At 41.6% G+C, this 17,973-nt stretch overlaps 1 protein-coding gene across 5 annotated transcripts in view; it reads left to right on the top strand.

Annotated features, from left to right (window-relative positions):
- WDR27 (WD repeat domain 27) overlaps positions 1-17,973 on the top strand; it is a 696,346-nt gene that overhangs the window by 41,175 nt on the left and 637,198 nt on the right. For all 5 annotated transcript variants that reach the window (XM_040429334.1, XM_040429333.1, XM_040429335.1 and 2 more), the window contains 2 exons: positions 11,641-11,748; positions 11,924-11,975. In XM_040429334.1, coding sequence (XP_040285268.1) covers positions 11,641-11,748; positions 11,924-11,975 — 160 coding nt within the window. The remainder of the gene's footprint in view (positions 1-11,640; positions 11,749-11,923; positions 11,976-17,973) is intronic.

Here is a 17,973-nt window from a genome sequence, read left to right as displayed (position 1 = left end):
CCCACACAGAGACACGGAGAAGGCCACAAAAAAGGTGTCGGGTATGCTCCAGAAATGGAATCAAGAAAGACACAATTCATCATTGTGAGACGTGCCCATCAAAGCCGGGTCTTTGCATAAAAGATTGTTTTAGAATCTACCACACCTCTGTTGACTTTTAACTAAACCCCCTTTGATCATTTTATAAAACACCCCCTTGAAACTGTATGCTGGTAAAAATTCTAATTTCCTGTTTCTCCACATTTCAATTGGCATTCTAATAATACCATAACAAAGCAAAAAATTCTCATTACACCACTAGATAAATACCTTGACGGGTGTTGTTTTACAAAAGGGGACTAGACCTTTTGTATGTTCTAGTAGCTCAGTGCCTCTGCAATGTGATGACATATAATATACAACATATTTCTTTGATATAATTTGAGACCCTTGTTTCTTTTAGCTGCTATATTTGGCGACTATGTCCTACCATATAAAGCTTATACAGTATATATAAAATTTGTAGGATACCGAATACATCAGGTGTTGTTTATCAGTACACTGAACTTTACAATGTGCCCATACAGCAGTTTACAGCCACATATGAAGTGTTGCCATATTCAGGAGAGAATGGGTAACAAATAGTAGGTGTAATTTACTCTGTTACCCCTTGTGAAAATAAATAATGTGGTCCTAAAGGGACATTTTCTTGTAAAAAAAAATTTTTTTTTCGTTTTCACAGCCAAATATTTCTAAATTCTATGAATCGCTTGTTAGGTCAAAGTGCTCGCTACATGCCTTGAAAAATTCCTTGGGGGGTGTAGTTTCCAAAATGGGGTCACTTCTTGGGGTTTTCCACTGTGGAGGTACCTCAGGGTGTCTTCATATGTGACATGGCACCTGAAAATTATTCCAGCGGAATCTGCCCTCCAAAAACCATATAGCGGTCCTTTCCTTCTAAGCCCTGCCGTGTGCCCATACAGCAGTTTACGGACACATATGGGGTGTTTCTGTAAACTACAGAATCAGGGCAATAAATATTGCTTGGTTTGGCTGTTAACCCTTGCTTTGTTACTGGAAAAAATGGACTAAAATGGAAAATCTGCCAAAGTGAAATTCTGAAATTTCATCTCCATTTTTCCATTAATTCTTAATTCCATAATTAACGTTTGTAAAATTAGTTTTGAATACCTTGAGGGGTGTAATTTCTAAAATGGGGTCATTTTTGGGTGGTTTCTATTATGTAAGCCTCACAAATTGACTTCAGACCTGAACTGGTCCTTAAAAAGTTGGTTTTGGAAATTTTCAGAAAAATTTCAAGATTTGCTTCTAAACTTCTAAGCTTTGTAACGTCCCCAAAAAATAAAATGGCATTCCCAAAATGATCCAAACATGAAGTAGACATATGGGGAATGTAAATTAATAACTATTTTTGGAGGTATTACTATGTATTATAGAAGTAGAGAAATTGAAACTTGGAAATTTGTACACTTTTCCCAATTTTTGGTAAATTTGGTATTTTTTTTATAAATAAAAATGAATTTTTACCAGTGTCATGAAGTACAATATGTGACAAGAAAACAATCTCAGAATGGCTTGGATAAGTAAAAGCGTATTACCACACAAAGTGACAGATGTCAGATTTGCAAAAATCAGTTCGATCCTTAAGGTGAAAAATGGCCCGGTCCTTAAGGGGTTAAAAGTGTGGACAGGAAGTCAGTTTCTCTATGTATTTCTATGGGAGTCTCAATGTCAGTCTCATAGGAATAAATAGAGAAGTTACTGACTTCCTGTCCTGTGTCAGTGTAGATCAGAAAGTTGGTCACATGACACAGCTGAGGATCAGAAGGCAGAGGATAACTCACAAATCCAGTCACTGATGAGAAGATTACATTCACTACAGATTACATCATGTACCTTTCTAACAGAGAATAAAAAACATTTTGCAGGAGTTCCTTAACAAAATGGGATTTTCTGTGAGAAAGCGGGGGGCCAGGATTGGGCCAGGGTCAGAGGCCAGTGGTCGGCAAACCACGGCTCGCGAACCACAAGCGGCTCTTTAGCCCCTTGAATGTGGCTCTTACAGGTGACCTGTGTGGCGGCGCTGCTAAGTTTTCTAACTCCGCTACTGTCGCTACGCTAAGCGCAGCTGCGCATGGAGTCCTGGGCGGCGCGCGGTCCGGACTAATATGGAAAGGAGGGGGCCCCATGCCGGTGGCCGCTCTAAGCCCCGCTCTGCCTGCCTCTTTAAGAGACTCGAAGAGCAGTGGCTGTGAGTGAGCATGCCACGTCTGTCTGACTATGCCACAGCTCCGCCCCCAGAGCAGAGAAGAAGAACCAGCGGCAGCCAGCCACATCCCACAGACTCTGCCAGGGAAGGTCCACCCCCCCAGTGCACATTTCTCTAGTCCAGTCCAAGCAGAATCAGGTCGGCCGCGGCCCCTTGCCACATTTCTCCAGCAGTGCCAGTGCCAGCACATGCACAGACATCTCTCTCATGACTGAGTCATTCGACCCCCCCCCCCCCCTTTCCCCATGCACATTTCTCCAGTCCAAACAGAACCAGGGCGTGACGAGGGTAGTGAAAGGTAGTGAAAAAAAATTTGGCTCTTAAGAGAAATTTCAATCGCGGTTTTGTTGATATTTGGCTCAGTTGACCAAAAAATTTGCTCACCATTTGCCTAGTCAGTTGAGGTAGAATTAAAAGGGGTTTTTATGTTTTTTTTTCCCACCCACCATCCAATGTGCTACAGTCAGGTACGGCTAGTTTCACGCTGGTGCTTGAGATCCGTCCAGCTTTTCTGACATGGAACCGCCGTACCAGATCTCTCTGAATTCCAGCATTGCCGGAAGTTTGTAAGTCTCTATCCAGCCCCATTAACTATAATGAACACCGGCAGAGATCTGTCAGCAACTTGGCAAATATGCCAAGAATTAGCCAGAAGAAAACTTCCGGAATGCAGAGAGATCCAGTCAGCTGATCCCTGCCAGAACAGCTGACTGGATCTCAAGCGCTAGTGCGAAACTAGCCTTAGATTTATTTGTTTTTTTCTCTAATGGTTTTATACAATAGTAACTGGGTTGTGTAAGGTGGAAATTGTGACACTACACCCAAGGCACAGTGATGCTTTTGTCGGGCTCCCTGATGTATGTTTTAATACTTTTAATGTTCCAATAAAATTGTGACATATTTTTGCCATGAAGAATGTTGTCTGGTTATTGGTTGGGAAGCAGGTTCACTCCTTAAGTGATTTACAGCTTCCAGTTGCTCTTTCTGACTCTTAAGGGCTTGCTTTATCTTTACTAGTTATCTACTTATTTTTCCTTATTTTATTTAGGGGAGGGGGGGGGGGGGGGGGGGGAATGAATGACATTTTAGGGGCTTTGGAACCCATCTCTAGTTTTCTGTAGAGTTACGTTGTGAAGTTATAATGTTTTCAACCTACAATGGTTGTCCTGCAATAAGTTAGTATTGTAAGTCTACTTTCACACTGGCATTTTGGCTTTCCATTTGTGAGATCCGTTCAGGGCTCTCACAAGTGGTCCAAAACGGATTTGTTTGCATTCTAATGCATTCTGAATAGAAAAGGATCCGATCAGAATGCATCAGTTTGCATCAGTTCAGTCTCCATTCCGCTTTTGAGACGGACACCAAAACGCTGCTTGCAGCGTTTTGGTGTCCGTCTGATGAAACTGCGCCAAACGGATCCGTCCTGGCACACAATGTACGGATCCGTTTTCACTGACACAATCTGGCACAATAGAAAACGGATCCGTCCTCCATTGACTTTCAATGGTGTTCAAGACGGATCCGTCTTAGCTATGTTAACCCCTTCCCGACACATGACGTACTATTACTTCATGTAAGCCACTGCGTTCCCGCTATTTGACGTAATAGTACTTCATGGTGATCGGGCGGGCACCGGAGCGGTGCACGCCTGATCACTGCAGGGGTCCGGCAGTCTCTGGTAGCCGGGCCCCTGCTGTATCCACCGGCATCGCTGTAGAAGCCGATACCGGCGGATTAACCCCTTCTTTGCCGCGGTCCGCGCTGACCGCGACATAGAAGGGGTTTGTGTCAGATGAGGGAGCGCATCGAGTCCCCGCGCTGCTGTGGCGGGGACTCGATGTGTCAGAAGGCAGCCCGATGCCGTGCAGAGGCTGCCCAATGCCTTGCACGGCATTGGGACCTGCCTTCTACGGGTGCCCAGGAGATCCACCCTCAGGCTGTGTCTCCTAGGCAACCTGTTTACAGGGAGTGCAGAATTATTAGGCAAATGAGTATTTTGACCACATCATCCTCTTTATGCATGTTGTCTTACTCCAAGCTGTATAGGCTCGAAAGCCTACTACCAATTAAGCATATTAGGTGATGTGCATCTCTGTAATGAGAAGGGGTGTGGTCTAATGACATCAACACCCTATATTAGGTGTGCATAATTATTAGGCAACTTACTTTCCTTTGGCAAAATGGGTCAAAAGAAGGACTTGACAGGCTCAGAAAAGTCAAAAATAGTGAGATATCTTGCAGAGGGATGCAGCACTCTTAAAATTGCAAAGCTTCTGAAGCGTGATCATCGAACAATCAAGCGTTTCATTCAAAATAGTCAACAGGGTCGCAAGAAGCGTGTGGAAAAACCAAGGCGTAAAATAACTGCCCATGAACTGAGAAAAGTCAAGCGTGCAGCTGCCAAGATGCCACTTGCCACCAGTTTGGCCATATTTCAGAGCTGTAACATGACTGGAGTGCCCAAAAGCACAAGGTGTGCAATACTCAGAGACATGGCCAAGGTAAGAAAGGCTGAAAGACGACCACCACTGAACAAGACACACAAGCTGAAACGTCAAGACTGGGCCAAGAAATATCTCAAGACTGATTTTTCTAAGGTTTTATGGACTGATGAAATGAGAGTGAGTCTTGATGGGCCAGATGGATGGGCCCGTGGCTGGATTGGTAAAGGGCAGAGAGCTCCAGTCCGACTCAGACGCCAGCAAGGTGGAGGTGGAGTACTGGTTTGGGCTGGTATCATCAAAGATGAGCTTGTGGGGCCTTTTCGGGTTGAGGATGGAGTCAAGCTCAACTCCCAGTCCTACTGCCAGTTTCTGGAAGACACCTTCTTCAAGCAGTGGTACAGGACGAAGTCTGCATCCTTCAAGAAAAACATGATTTTCATGCAGGACAATGCTCCATCACACGCGTCCAAGTACTCCACAGCGTGGCTGGCAAGAAAGGGTATAAAAGAAGAAAATCTAATGACATGGCCTCCTTGTTCACCTGATCTGAACCCCATTGAGAACCTGTGGTCCATCATCAAATGTGAGATTTACAAGGAGGGAAAACAGTACACCTCTCTGAACAGTGTCTGGGAGGCTGTGGTTGCTGCTGCACGCAATGTTGATGGTGAACAGATCAAACCACTGACAGAATCCATGGATGGCAGGCTTTTGAGTGTCCTTGCAAAGAAAGGTGGCTATATTGGTCACTGATTTGTTTTTGTTTTGTTTTTGAATGTCAGAAATGTATATTTGTGAATGTTGAGATGTTATATTGGTTTCACTGGTAAAAATAAATAATTGAAATGGGTATATATTTGTTTTTTGTTAAGTTGCCTAATAATTATGCACAGTAATAGTCACCTGCACACACAGATATCCCCCTAAAATAGCTAAAACTAAAAACAAACTAAAAACTACTTCCAAAAATATTCAGCTTTGATATTAATGAGTTTTTTGGGTTTATTGAGAACATGGTTGTTGTTCAATAATAAAATTAATCCTCAAAAATACAACTTGCCTAATAATTCTGCACTCCCTGTAGTGTACTACTCACTGTAGTACACAAACAGACAATGTATTACAATACAGATGTATTGTAATGCATTGCAGAGGGGATCAGACCCCCAAAAGTGAATGTTAGAAATAAAGTAAAGAAAAAAAAGTAAAAAAAATATGTTTTTTAATAAAAATTAATAAAGTTTTTAAGTAAAAAATAAAATAAAAATCGCCCCTTTCCCCTTATTTTATCAGAAAAAAACAACAAAAAGCACACATATTAGGTATCGCTGCATCCGTAATGACCGGCTCTATGAATATATCACATGATCCACGCTGTACGATAAACACCATAAAAAACCTTACAACACAAAAAGTGCAACACCAAGTGATCAAAAAGGTGTATGTCCCACAAAATGGTATCAATAAGACCGTCACCTTATCCCATAAAAAATGTGCTGCTACCTAAGACAATCGCCCAAAAAATCTAAACTTTCAGTTTCAAAACTGCTATTATTGTGCTTAAGTGAAATACATTAAAAAAATATACATATTAGGTATCGCCACGTCCGTAACAACCAGCTCTATAAAAATATCACATGACCTAACCCCTCAGGTGAACGCCGTAAAAAAATAAAAATAAAAACTGTGTAAGAAAAAAGCAATTTTTGTCACAAAAATTGCAACACCAAGCGATCAAAAAGGCATATACCCCCCAAAATAGTACCAATCAAACCGTCACCTCATCCCACAAAAAATGAGTTCTTACCTAAGACAATCGGTCAAAAAATAAAAAAGCTATGGCTCTCAGACTATGGATACACTAAAACATTATTCTATTATTGTGTAAAACTTAAATAAATAAGAAAAAGTAGACATATTGGGTATTGCCACATCTATAAAAAGGTCCCACAAAAACAAAACTGCGCAAAAACAACCAATTTTTTGCTCACCTTGCCCCATAAAGTGTAATAATGAATGATCAAAAAATCATATGTACCCAAAAATGGTACCAATAAAAACGTCAACTGTTCCTGCAAAAAACGAGCTCCTACACAAGACAATCGGCAGAAAAATAAAAAATAGGGCATTCAGAAAATGAAGATACAAAAACATATATATTTTTTTAAATGCTTTATTATGTAAAACTGAAACAAACATCATAGAAAGTAGACATATTTGATATCATTGCGTCCGTAACAACCTGCTCTATAAAAATAGTGCATGATCTAACCTGTCAGATGAATGTTGTTAAAAATAAAAAACGGTGCCAAAAGCATAAATTTTTGGGTTACCTTGCTTTACAAAAAACGTAATATAGAGTAATTAAAAATCATATGTACCCCAAAATAGTACCAATAAAACTGGCACCTTATCCCGTAGTTTCCAAAATGTGTTCACTTTTTTGAGTTTCTACTGTAGGGGTGCATCAGGGGGGCTTCAAATGGGATGTGGCATCTAAAAACCAGTTCAGCTAAATCTGCCTTCCAAAAACCATATGGCGTTCCTTTCCTTCTGCGCCCTGCCGTGTGGCCATACAGCAGTTTATGACCACATGTGGGGTGTTTCTGTAAACCGCGGAATTAGGGTAATAAATATTGAGTTTTGTTTGGCTGTTAACCCTTGCTTTGCTACTGGAAAAATTGATTAAATTGTAAAATCGGCCAAAAAAGTGAAATTCTGAAATTTCATCTTGTTAAAGGGGATATTATTTATTGCTATTTATGCAAATCTCAATAATTAATATTCATAAATAGGCGTGAGTCATCTAGTGATGACTCCGCCTATTTATGCCTAAATAAACAAACACTACTGATTACCTTACTCTACACTGAACTCCCTGTGACTATTGCTGCTGCGCCTTACTACTACAAAAGACTACACACTGTGCTTAAATAAAAGGTATTTATTAACACACTATACGTCACAGTCTAATATTTGCTTATAATTATATATATATATCTATATCAATGGAATAGATATATTGCTGTGTGCTGCTATAAATATATATAAGTAAACAAACACACTAATACGGTCCTAACTACGCTAACACAGTCCCAAGTCCTCCCCAGGAACTACAATTACAATAATACACTTACATACACACAAATATCGGTAACCCACCCGCCTGGCTACTCACTGTCCATACGGGGTACAAGGGGTAAAACACACAATTGTGGCACTGCAGGGGTTAATACATGCAGGCCAAGGAACACAGGGTTCTGGGAAAGGCAGGGCAAGGGGTAACCCAGGAAAGGGTTAACACCTGGAATGGCAGGGGTTATCAGGGCAGCAGACTGCAGCAGGGATCAGGCAGTGAAGGGGTTAACACAGGGACTGCTGCAGAGGTCTGCCAGGGTACAGGATCTCAGCAGGGGTTAATGCTGAGGCAGGGCAGCATGCAGTGAAGGGGTTAATGGTCAGGGCTCTGCTGGGACAGGGCAATGCAGGGGTGTCAGGGCAGAGCAGGGGAACAGGTCACTGAAGGGGTTAACACAGGGACTGCTGCAGGGGAAGGAGACATGGATACTCAGCCAATCCACGACTCGGTCAGCGATGAGCACTGTCTGCTCCCTCTCTCTATCTTCTCTGGGGCTGCCGGGGATCTGAGCTGGTCGGGTAAGTGCAGGGTATGTGGGTTAGCGCAGCTCCTTCCTTCTCAGCGCTGACTGCGCTCTCTCTCCTCTCTGTAGGGGGGGCCGGTCACCTGGTCTTCAGAGCGCGGCACATCGCTGCCTGCGCTCTCCTTCTTGCAGGGGATGTCGGGGTGGAGACTGCTCCTGAGTGCAGCACAGTGCTCTGCTTTCAGGAGGAGGGTAGGGGTTCAGAGTTTTAGCGCTGGATGCGCTCTCCTTCAGGGGGGGTCCCGATCTCCCGAGCGCAGTGCCGCTGGGTTATTTAAATCCTGCGGCGCTCGCTCCCGTTTTCCCGCCATGACCACGTGGGCTGGCGCGGTGATATGACATCACCGCACCACAGCCTGTGCTCCCAGGCGTGGGGGATCCTTTGATCCTCCTGCCTGTGGAGATATCTCACGGAGGTGAGCGGCACACAGGGGCATGGGAACTCTTTGTTCTCATGTCCATGTTAGGCATACCATCTCCGGAGATGGTGACAAAGGGCAGAGGATCTTTATTGATCATCTGTCCTTTGAAGAGGCCGAAACTGGACATAATTGTCGAGTTGTCGGTCTCTTCCCCCCCCCCCCCCCCCCCCCCAGCAGGCACATTCAAGAGGGGGGCATCCATGGGAGCTTCTGGGCACAGTTTAACTGTACATATATATATACTTTTATAGATGCTTGGGGCACATCCATAAAAATAAAAAAATAATATATATATATATATATATATATATATACACTCCCCTAAAGAATTATTAGGAACACCTGTTCTATTTCTCATTGGTTGCCTAGATAATTGCATTAATCACATGGCAGTTGCTTCAATGCATTTAGGGGTGTGGTCCTGGTCAAGACAATCTCCTGAACTCCAAACTGAATGTCAGAATGGGAAAGAAAGGTGATTTAAGCAATTTTGAGCGTGGCATGGTTGTTGGTGCCAGACGGGCCAGTCTGAGTATTTCACAATCTGCTCAGTTACTGGGATTTTCACGCACAACCATTTCTAGGGTTTACAAAGAATGGTGTGAAAAGGGAAAAAAATCCAGTATGCGGCAGTCCTGTGGGCAAAAATGCCTTGAGGATGCTAGAGGTCAGAGGAGAATGGGCCGACTGATTCAAGCTGATAGAAGAGCAACGTTGACTGAAATAACCACTCGTTACAACCGAGGTATGCAGCAAAGCATTTGTGAAGCCAGAACACGCACAACCTTGAGGCGGATGGGCTACAACAGCAGAAGACCCCACCGGGTACCACTCATCTCCACTACAAATAGGAAAAGAGGCTACAATTTGCACGAGCTCACCAAAATTGGACTGTTGAAGACTGGAAAAATGTTGCCTGATCTGATGAGTCTCGATTTCTGTTGAGACATTCAGGTCCGAATTTGGCGTAAACAGAATGAGAACATGTATCCATCCTCTGATGGCTACTTCCAGCAGGATAATGCACCATGTCACAAAGCTCAAATCATTTCAAATTGGTTTCTTGAACATGACAATGAGTTCACTGTACTAAAATGGCCCCCACAGTCACCAGATCTCAACCCAATAGAGCATCTTTGGGATGTGGTGGAACGGGAGCTTCATGCCCTGGATGTGCATCCCTCAAATCTCCATCAACTGCAAGATTCTATCCTATCAATATGGGCCAACATTTCTAAAGAATCCTATCAGCACCTTGTTGAATCAATGCCACGTAGAATTAAGGCAGTTCTGAAGGCAAAAGGGGGTCCAACACCATATTAGTATGGTGTTCCTAATAATTCTTTAGGTGAGTGTGTGTGTGTGTGTGTGTATATATATATATATATATATATATATATATATATATATATATATATATATATATATATATATAAAAAACAAAAAAGTTCAGTGGCAGCACAGTCAAAGGAAAAAATACGGGTGCAGCTGGCCCAGTGTGGATAAAAGCCAATCCAAATAGATAAAATTTCAAAAAAGGGCAGCACTCCCGAAAGTAAAAGAAGAAAAACTTTAATTACCCATATGGGACAGGCGACGTTTCGGCTCACGTCGCCTGTCCCATATGGGTAATTAAAGTTTTTCTTCTTTTACTTTCTGGAGTGCTGCCCTTTTTTGAAATTTTTTATATATATATATATATATATATATATATATATATATATATAGTGGCATATATACATATATATTTAATCTAACACTTCCCTCAACACATCTCCATTTTCCATTAATTCTTGTGGAACACCTAAAGGGTTAACAAAGTTTGTAAAATCAGTTTTGAACACCTTGAGGGGTGTAGTTTTTAAAATGGGGTCATTTTTGGGTGGTTTCTATTATGTAAGCTCCACAAAGTGACTTCAGACCTGAACTGGTCCTTGAAAAGTGGGTTTTGGAAATTTTTGTAAGCCTTCAAACGCCCCCAAAAAATAAAATGTAATTTACAAAATGATCCAAACATGAAGTAGACATATGGGGAATGTAAAGTAATAACTATTATATGGGATATCACTATCTATTATAAAAGTAAAGAAATTTAAATATGAAAATTTGGAAATTTTTCGAAATTTTTGGTACATTTTGGATTTTTTCACAAATAAAGGTGAAATATTTATGACCATCATGAAGTACAATGTGTCACGAGAAAACATTCTCAGAATGGCTTGGATACGTAAAAGTGTTCCAAAGCTATTACCACATAAAGTGACGCAAAAAATGGCCTGGGCAGGAAGGTGAAAACTGGCATGGGGTAGAAGGGGTTAAAGATAATACAAACGGATCCGTTCAGAACGGATGCAGACGGTTGTATTATCTGCATGACGGATCCGCACAAAACGCGAGTGTGAAAGTAGCCTAAGGGCTCATGCACACGACTGTATGCCCTCCGAGACATACGGTCCGTGAGCGGGCCATATGTCCCGGAACGGCATACATCGTGCGCATGGAAGTGCACATCATCATCATCGGGCCGCCCGTGGGACTATTGTCCTGCACTCATATGATCATATGATTGCAGGACAGTAGTCCTGCAGGTGGCCCAATGCAAACAGTATCATAGTAACCTATAATGCTGTGCGCTCCTTTTCACACGATGTATGCTGCTCCGGGACATATGGCCCGCTCACCGACCGTATGTCTCGGAGGGCATACGGTCGTGTGCATGAGCCCTAACTTGTACATTACATCAGTCACTCGTACATGAATTCTTTTGCATTTATCTGTATTTGTATTTATTGTATTTCTGTTTAGCTCATGCTCTAAGGTTTATTTTTTTTACTTAATTACAGCAAGAAGAAACAATTACAGAATTAGTGGTGCACTCAGGTCCAGTGACTGCAGCTGAATTTTGGTGCAATAGCTTTCTCATATGCATATCTGAAGATCGAACATTTTCGGTAATATACACACTGAACTACAGTACTATTTGTGAAAAGTAGATGTATGGATGTAGGATCCAATGCTTTATGATAGAAGAGGGTCTGACTGTGATAATTAAGACCTTTTAGTCTTTATGCATTATTTTAGATGTCTGAGAAAGTCATTACACTGAAAATAATCTGGTTTTTGCAGGTCTGGGATTATTGCGCACAGCACCTGATTTACCAGTCGGGAATAATATCAGGTAATTGGAGATTACTGACAATATTTAGTTTCTGATAGTTCTTTCTCAGTGGCATTGACACCCATATCAGTGGGGTAACCCCTTTAATGATTTGTGACACTGTTTAGATTTCTGACAACAGTCTAAGCTTAGAATAATTTGTTAGGATGTAATAACAGAAATCTACAAATATATCTTAAAGGGGTTCTGCACTTTGTTTAAACTGATGATCTATCCTCTGGATAGATCATCAGCTTCTGATCGGCAGGGGTCCGACACCCGGGACCCCCACCGATCAGCTGTTTGAGAAGGCAGCGGCACTCCAGCAGCGCCGCGGCCTTCTCACTGTTTACCGCTGGCCGAGTGACGTCACGACTTGTATCACTGGCCTGGGCGCGGCTAAGCTCCATTCAAGGGAACGGAGCTTAGCCGTGCCCAGGCCAGTGATACAAGTCGTGACGTCACTGGGCCTGCGTTGTTAAACAGTGAGAAGGCCGCGGCGCTGCTGGAGTGCCACTGCCTTCTCAAACAGCTGATCGGTGGGGGTCCCGGGTGTCGGACCCCCGCCGATCAGAAGCTGATGATCTGTCCAGAGGATAGATTATCAGTTTAAACAAAGTGCAGAACCCCTTTAAAGGAATTCTGTCACCGGGATTTTGTGTATAGAGCTGAGGACATGGGTTGCTAGATTGCTGCTAGCCCATCCGCAATACCCAGTCCCTATAGCTCTGTGTGCTTTTATTGTGTAAAAAAAAACTATTTGATACATATGCAAATTAACGTGAGATGAGTCCTGTCCCTGAGATGAGTGCAGCGTGAAGGAGCCCAGCACCGCCCCGCATCCTCAGAATCTCCACCTTGCTCCCTGACTTCAGAAAGATAGAACGCCGTAATCTCGCGATGTGCGAGCTAGCGCATGCGCAGTTCGTTTGTTTTTACACAATAAAAGCACACAGAGCTATGGGGAATGGGTATTGCGGATGTGCTACCTGCCATCTAACAACCCATGTCCTCAGCTCTATAAACAAAATCCCGGTGACAGGTTCTCTTTAACCTCTTAAGGACATAGGGCGTACAGGTACGCCCTTGTGCCCTGGTACTTAAGGACACAGGGCGTACATGTACGCCCTGTGTATTTTCGATCACTGCCGTGCGGCTGGCAGTGATCGGAACCCGGTGCCTGCTCAAATCATTGAGCAGGCACCTAGGCTAAATGCGCGGGGGGTTCCCGTGACCCCCCCATGTCGGCGATCGCGGCAAACCGCAGGTCAATTCAGACCTGCGGTTTGCTGCGATTTCTGCATTTTCTGATCCCCGCGGTCCCTGACCGCGGGCATCAGAAACTTTATATGCCTAAAATAAAGTTTTATTCACCCCCCCTGCACCCCCGAATGATTTTATGGTGGCGGGAGGGGTGGGGGCGGTGCGGGAGGCGGGCGGTGCGGCAGGCGGGATCGCGATCCCCCGCCGGCCTCCCCTGGTATAATCGTTGGCTTCTAGTGGGTATACCAGGGTGCCAGCACATTGCTGGCACCCTGGTATAAACGGCTGACATCTGCGATGCGATGTCAGCCGTTTAACCCTTTCCATACAGCGGTCCGTAGGGACCGCTGTATGGAAAAGGTTAACAGCGCAGGGAGCTCCCTCCCTCTCCCATCGGGGGGCTACTGTGCCTTTGCAGCCCCCCGATGGGAGGGAGAGAGCCCCCAGACAGCCCCCCGACAGATCCCCTCCTTACCCTTCCCCGTCTGCGCAGTTCTGACCACTACTGAGCAGACGGGGAAGGTTCCCATGGCAACAGGACGCCGTCTCAGGCGTCCTGCTGTCCATGGTGCTGAACAGATCTGTGCTAAAAGGCATAGATCTGTTCAGACAAAGTGTAAAATACAGTACAGTACAATATATATATATTGTACTGTACTGTATTATACAGACATCAGACCCACTGGATCTTCAAGAACCAAGTGGGTCTGGGTCAAAAAAAAAGTGAATAAAAGTGAAAAAAAAGTAAAAATCAAAAAACACATTTATCACTGATTAAAAATGAAAAAAATAAAATTCCCTACACATGTTTGGTATCGCCGCGTCCGTAACGACCTGATCTATAAAACGGTCATGTTACTTTACCCGAACGGTGAACGCCATAAAAAATAAAAAACTATGATGAAATTGAAATTTTGCCCACCTTACTTCCCAAAAAAGGTAATAAAAGTGATCAAAAAAGTTGCATGTACGCCAAAATTGTAACAATCAAACCGTCATCTCATCCCGCAAAAATCATACCCTATCCAAGATAATCGCCCAAAAACTGAAAAAACTATGGCTCTCAGACTATGGAAACACTAAAACATGATTTTTTTTGTTTCAAAAATGAAATCATTGTGTAAAACTTACATGAATAAAAAAAAAGTATACATATTAGGTATCGCCGCGTCCGTATCGACCAGCTCTATAAAAATATCACATGATCTAACCCCTCAGATGACCACCGTAAAAAAATAAAAATAAAAACGGTGTAAAAATGCAATTTTTTGTCATATTACGTCACAAAAAGTGTAATAGCAAGCAATCAAAAAGTCATATGCACCCCAAAATAGAGGCCAATCAAACCGTCATCTCATCCCGCAAAAAATGAGACCCTACTTAAGATAATCGCCCAAAAACTGAAAAAACTATGGATCTTAGACTATGGAGACACTAAAACATTTTTTTGTTTTAAAAATGAAATCATTGTGTAAAACTTACATAAATAAAAAAAATTGTATACATATTAGGTATCGCCGCGTCCGTGACAACCTGCTCTATAAAATTACCACATGATCTAACCTGTCAGATGAATGTTGTAAATAACAAAAAAAAAAACGGTGCCAAAAAAGCTATTTCTTGTTACTTTGCCGCAAAAAAAGTGTAATATAGAGCAACCAAAAATCATATGTACCCTAAACTAGTACCAACAAAACTGCCAACCTATCCCATAGTTTCTAAAATGGGGTCACTTTTTTGGAGTTTATACTCTAGGGGTGCATCAGGGGGGCTTCAAATGGGACATGGTGTAAAAAAACCAGTCCAGCAAAATCTGCCTTCCAAAAACCGTATGGCATTCCTTTCCTTCTGCGCCCTGCCGTGTGCCCGTACAGCAGTTTACGACCACATATGGGGTGTTTCTGTAAACTAACAGAATTAGGGCCATAAATAATGAGTTTTGTTTGGCTGTTAACCCTTGCTTTGTAGCTGGAAAAAAAATATTAAAATGGAAAATCTGCCAAAAAAGTGAAATTTTGAAATTGTATCTCTATTTTCCATTAAATCTTGTGCAACACCTAAAGGGTTAACAAAGTTTGTAAAATCAGTTTTGAATACCTTGAGGGGTGTAGTTTTTTAGATGGGGTCACTTTTATGGAGTTTATAATCTAGGGGTGCATCAGGGGGGCTTCAAATGGGACATGGTGTCAAAAAAACAGTCCAGCAAAATCAGCCCTCCAAAAACCAAATGGCGCACCTTTCCCTCTACACCCCGCTGTGTGGCCGTACAGTAGTTTACGGCCACATATTGGGTGTTTCTGTAAACAGCAGAGTCAGGGCAATAAAGATACAGTCTTGTTTGGCTGTTAACCCTTGCTTTGTTAGTGGAAAAAATGGGTTAAAATGGAAAATTAGGCAAAAAAATTAAATTCTCAAATTTCATCGCCATTTGCCAATAACTCTTGTGCAACACCTAAAGGGTTAACGACGTATGTAAAATCAGTTTTGAATACCTTGAGGGGTGTAGTTTCTTAGATGGGATCACTTTTATGGAGTTTCTCCTCTAGGGGTGCATCAGGGGGCTTCAGATGGGACATGGTGTAAAAAAACCAGTCCATAGAAATCAGCCTTCCAAAAACCAAACGGCGCACCTTTGACTCTACGCCCCGCTGTGTGGCCGTACAGTAGTTTACGGCCACATATTGGGTGTTTCTGTAAACGGCAGAGTCAGGGCAATAAAGATACAGTCTTGTTTGGCTGTTAACCCTTGCTTTGTTGGTGGAAAAAATGGGTTAAAATGAAAAATTAGACAAAAAAATGAAATTCTCAAATTTCCTCCCCATTTGCCAATAACTCTTGTGCAACACCTAAAGGGTTAACAACGTATGCAAAATCAGTTTTGAATACCTTGAGGGGTGTAGTTTCTTAGATGGGGTCATTTTTGGGTGGTTTCTATTATGTAAGCCTCGCAAAGTGACTTGAGACCTGAACTGGTCCCTAAAAATTGAGTTTTTGTACATTTCTGAAAAATTTCAAGATTTGCTTCTAAACTTCTAAGCTTTATAACATCCCCAAAAAATAAAATATCATTCCCAAAACAATTCAAACATGAAGTAGACATATGGGGAATGTAAAGTCATCACAATTTTTGGGGGTATTACTATGTATTACAGAAGTAGAGAAACTGAAACTTTGAAATTTGCAAATTTTTCCAAATTTTTCCAAATTTTTGTTAAATTCTGTATTTTTTTGGTGCAAAAAAAATAATTTTTTGGACTTCATTTTACCAGTGTCATGAAGTACAATATGTGATGAAAAAACAATCTCAGAACGGCCTGGATAAGTCAAAGCGTTTTAAAGTTATCAGCACTTAAAGGGACTCTGGTCAGATTTGCAAAAAATGGCCTGGTCCTAAGGTGTAAAAAGACTGTGTCCTTAAGGGGTTAAATACTGTATGAGATATTGCCCTTTAATAAAAAATTAAGAACCTCTTTAATTTACAGTTATTAAAACATTTGTAATTTTAAACCACTAGATTTGTACTGCTGTGTACAAAATATCAGCTTATTTTTATTTATTTTTTTATTCTTATATAGAGGCTTGATAGGTGATTTTTATTTATTTATTTATTTTTTAAGTGTCAAAATGATATATAATACTACCGATAATCCCCTGCTCTTTTCAGCACTTCGCGGTCCCCCGGCCAGTCCTTTTCCCACATAGAAAATGAGCCAATCACTGCCTAAGGTGGGTCACCACTTTGGTCAGTTATTGGCTGAGCTATCATTTCCTGCATGGGGGACTTAGAAGTGTCGAAACAGGAGCAGAGGGAGATAAGGAGCTGAGTATGATTTTTATTATCATCATTTCTGACCCCTATATTTTTAAAAATGAAATACAATAGGCAGTCTCTTTAATATTTAAATATGAAAATCAGATTTAATATTTGGCAGCATGGCAGAACAAAGCTGGCAATATTTTCTGGTAGCATTTTCAAAACGAGAATGTTTTTTAACCCTTTTTTTTGCCTTCCCAGAGCCATAGTTTATTTTTTTTCCATTCACATAGCCATATGAGGACTTGTTTTTTGCGGAACAAATTTGTGCTTTCTAATGGCACCATTTTCTAATGTATAGGATGTAGTGGGAAGCTGGAAATTCCAAATGGGGTGGAATTTGAAAAAAAAACACACAGTTTTCTGGGTTTTGTTTTTATGGCGTTCACTATGCGGTAAAGCTGACTTGTGCTCTTCATTCTGTAGCTCAGTACGATTACGATAATACTACACTTGTATAGTTTTTCTTGCATTTTAATACAGATTTTTTTTATTTTTATATTTTGACCCCCCCATAAATTCTTTGTAGTTTTGTCTACGGAGATGTGTGAGGGCTCATTTTTTGCGAGAAGATCTGTTGTTTTTAATACCAATTTAAGGTGTGTATAACTTTTTGATCACTTTTTATAAAAAAAAATTGGGGACGTAAAGTTATGAAAAATCAGCAAATTGGACATTTTGATTTATATTTATTTTCATTCTTTGTTTTTGCACTTTTGTGATGCCCATGATTTTTTTTTTTTATATTTTCAAAAACTTTTTTTTTCACATTTTTTTTTAGGTTCCCAAGTGGACCACAACATGCAATCATCAGATTGCAATTTGTTTAAAGTAATGGAATTTTCTCCATTATCCTATACGGAAATCACTATATTACTATTTAGTGCTGCCACATGCTGGCCTGAATTGTAATATACTAGTACAGGCTCATGGCTCATTACT

This window comes from Bufo bufo, chromosome 4 (genome assembly GCF_905171765.1).
Source record: "Bufo bufo chromosome 4, aBufBuf1.1, whole genome shotgun sequence".
NCBI lineage: Eukaryota > Metazoa > Chordata > Amphibia > Anura > Bufonidae > Bufo > Bufo bufo.
Note: the sequence above shows the minus strand (reverse complement) of the source record. Positions and strands in the feature narration are given on the sequence as shown.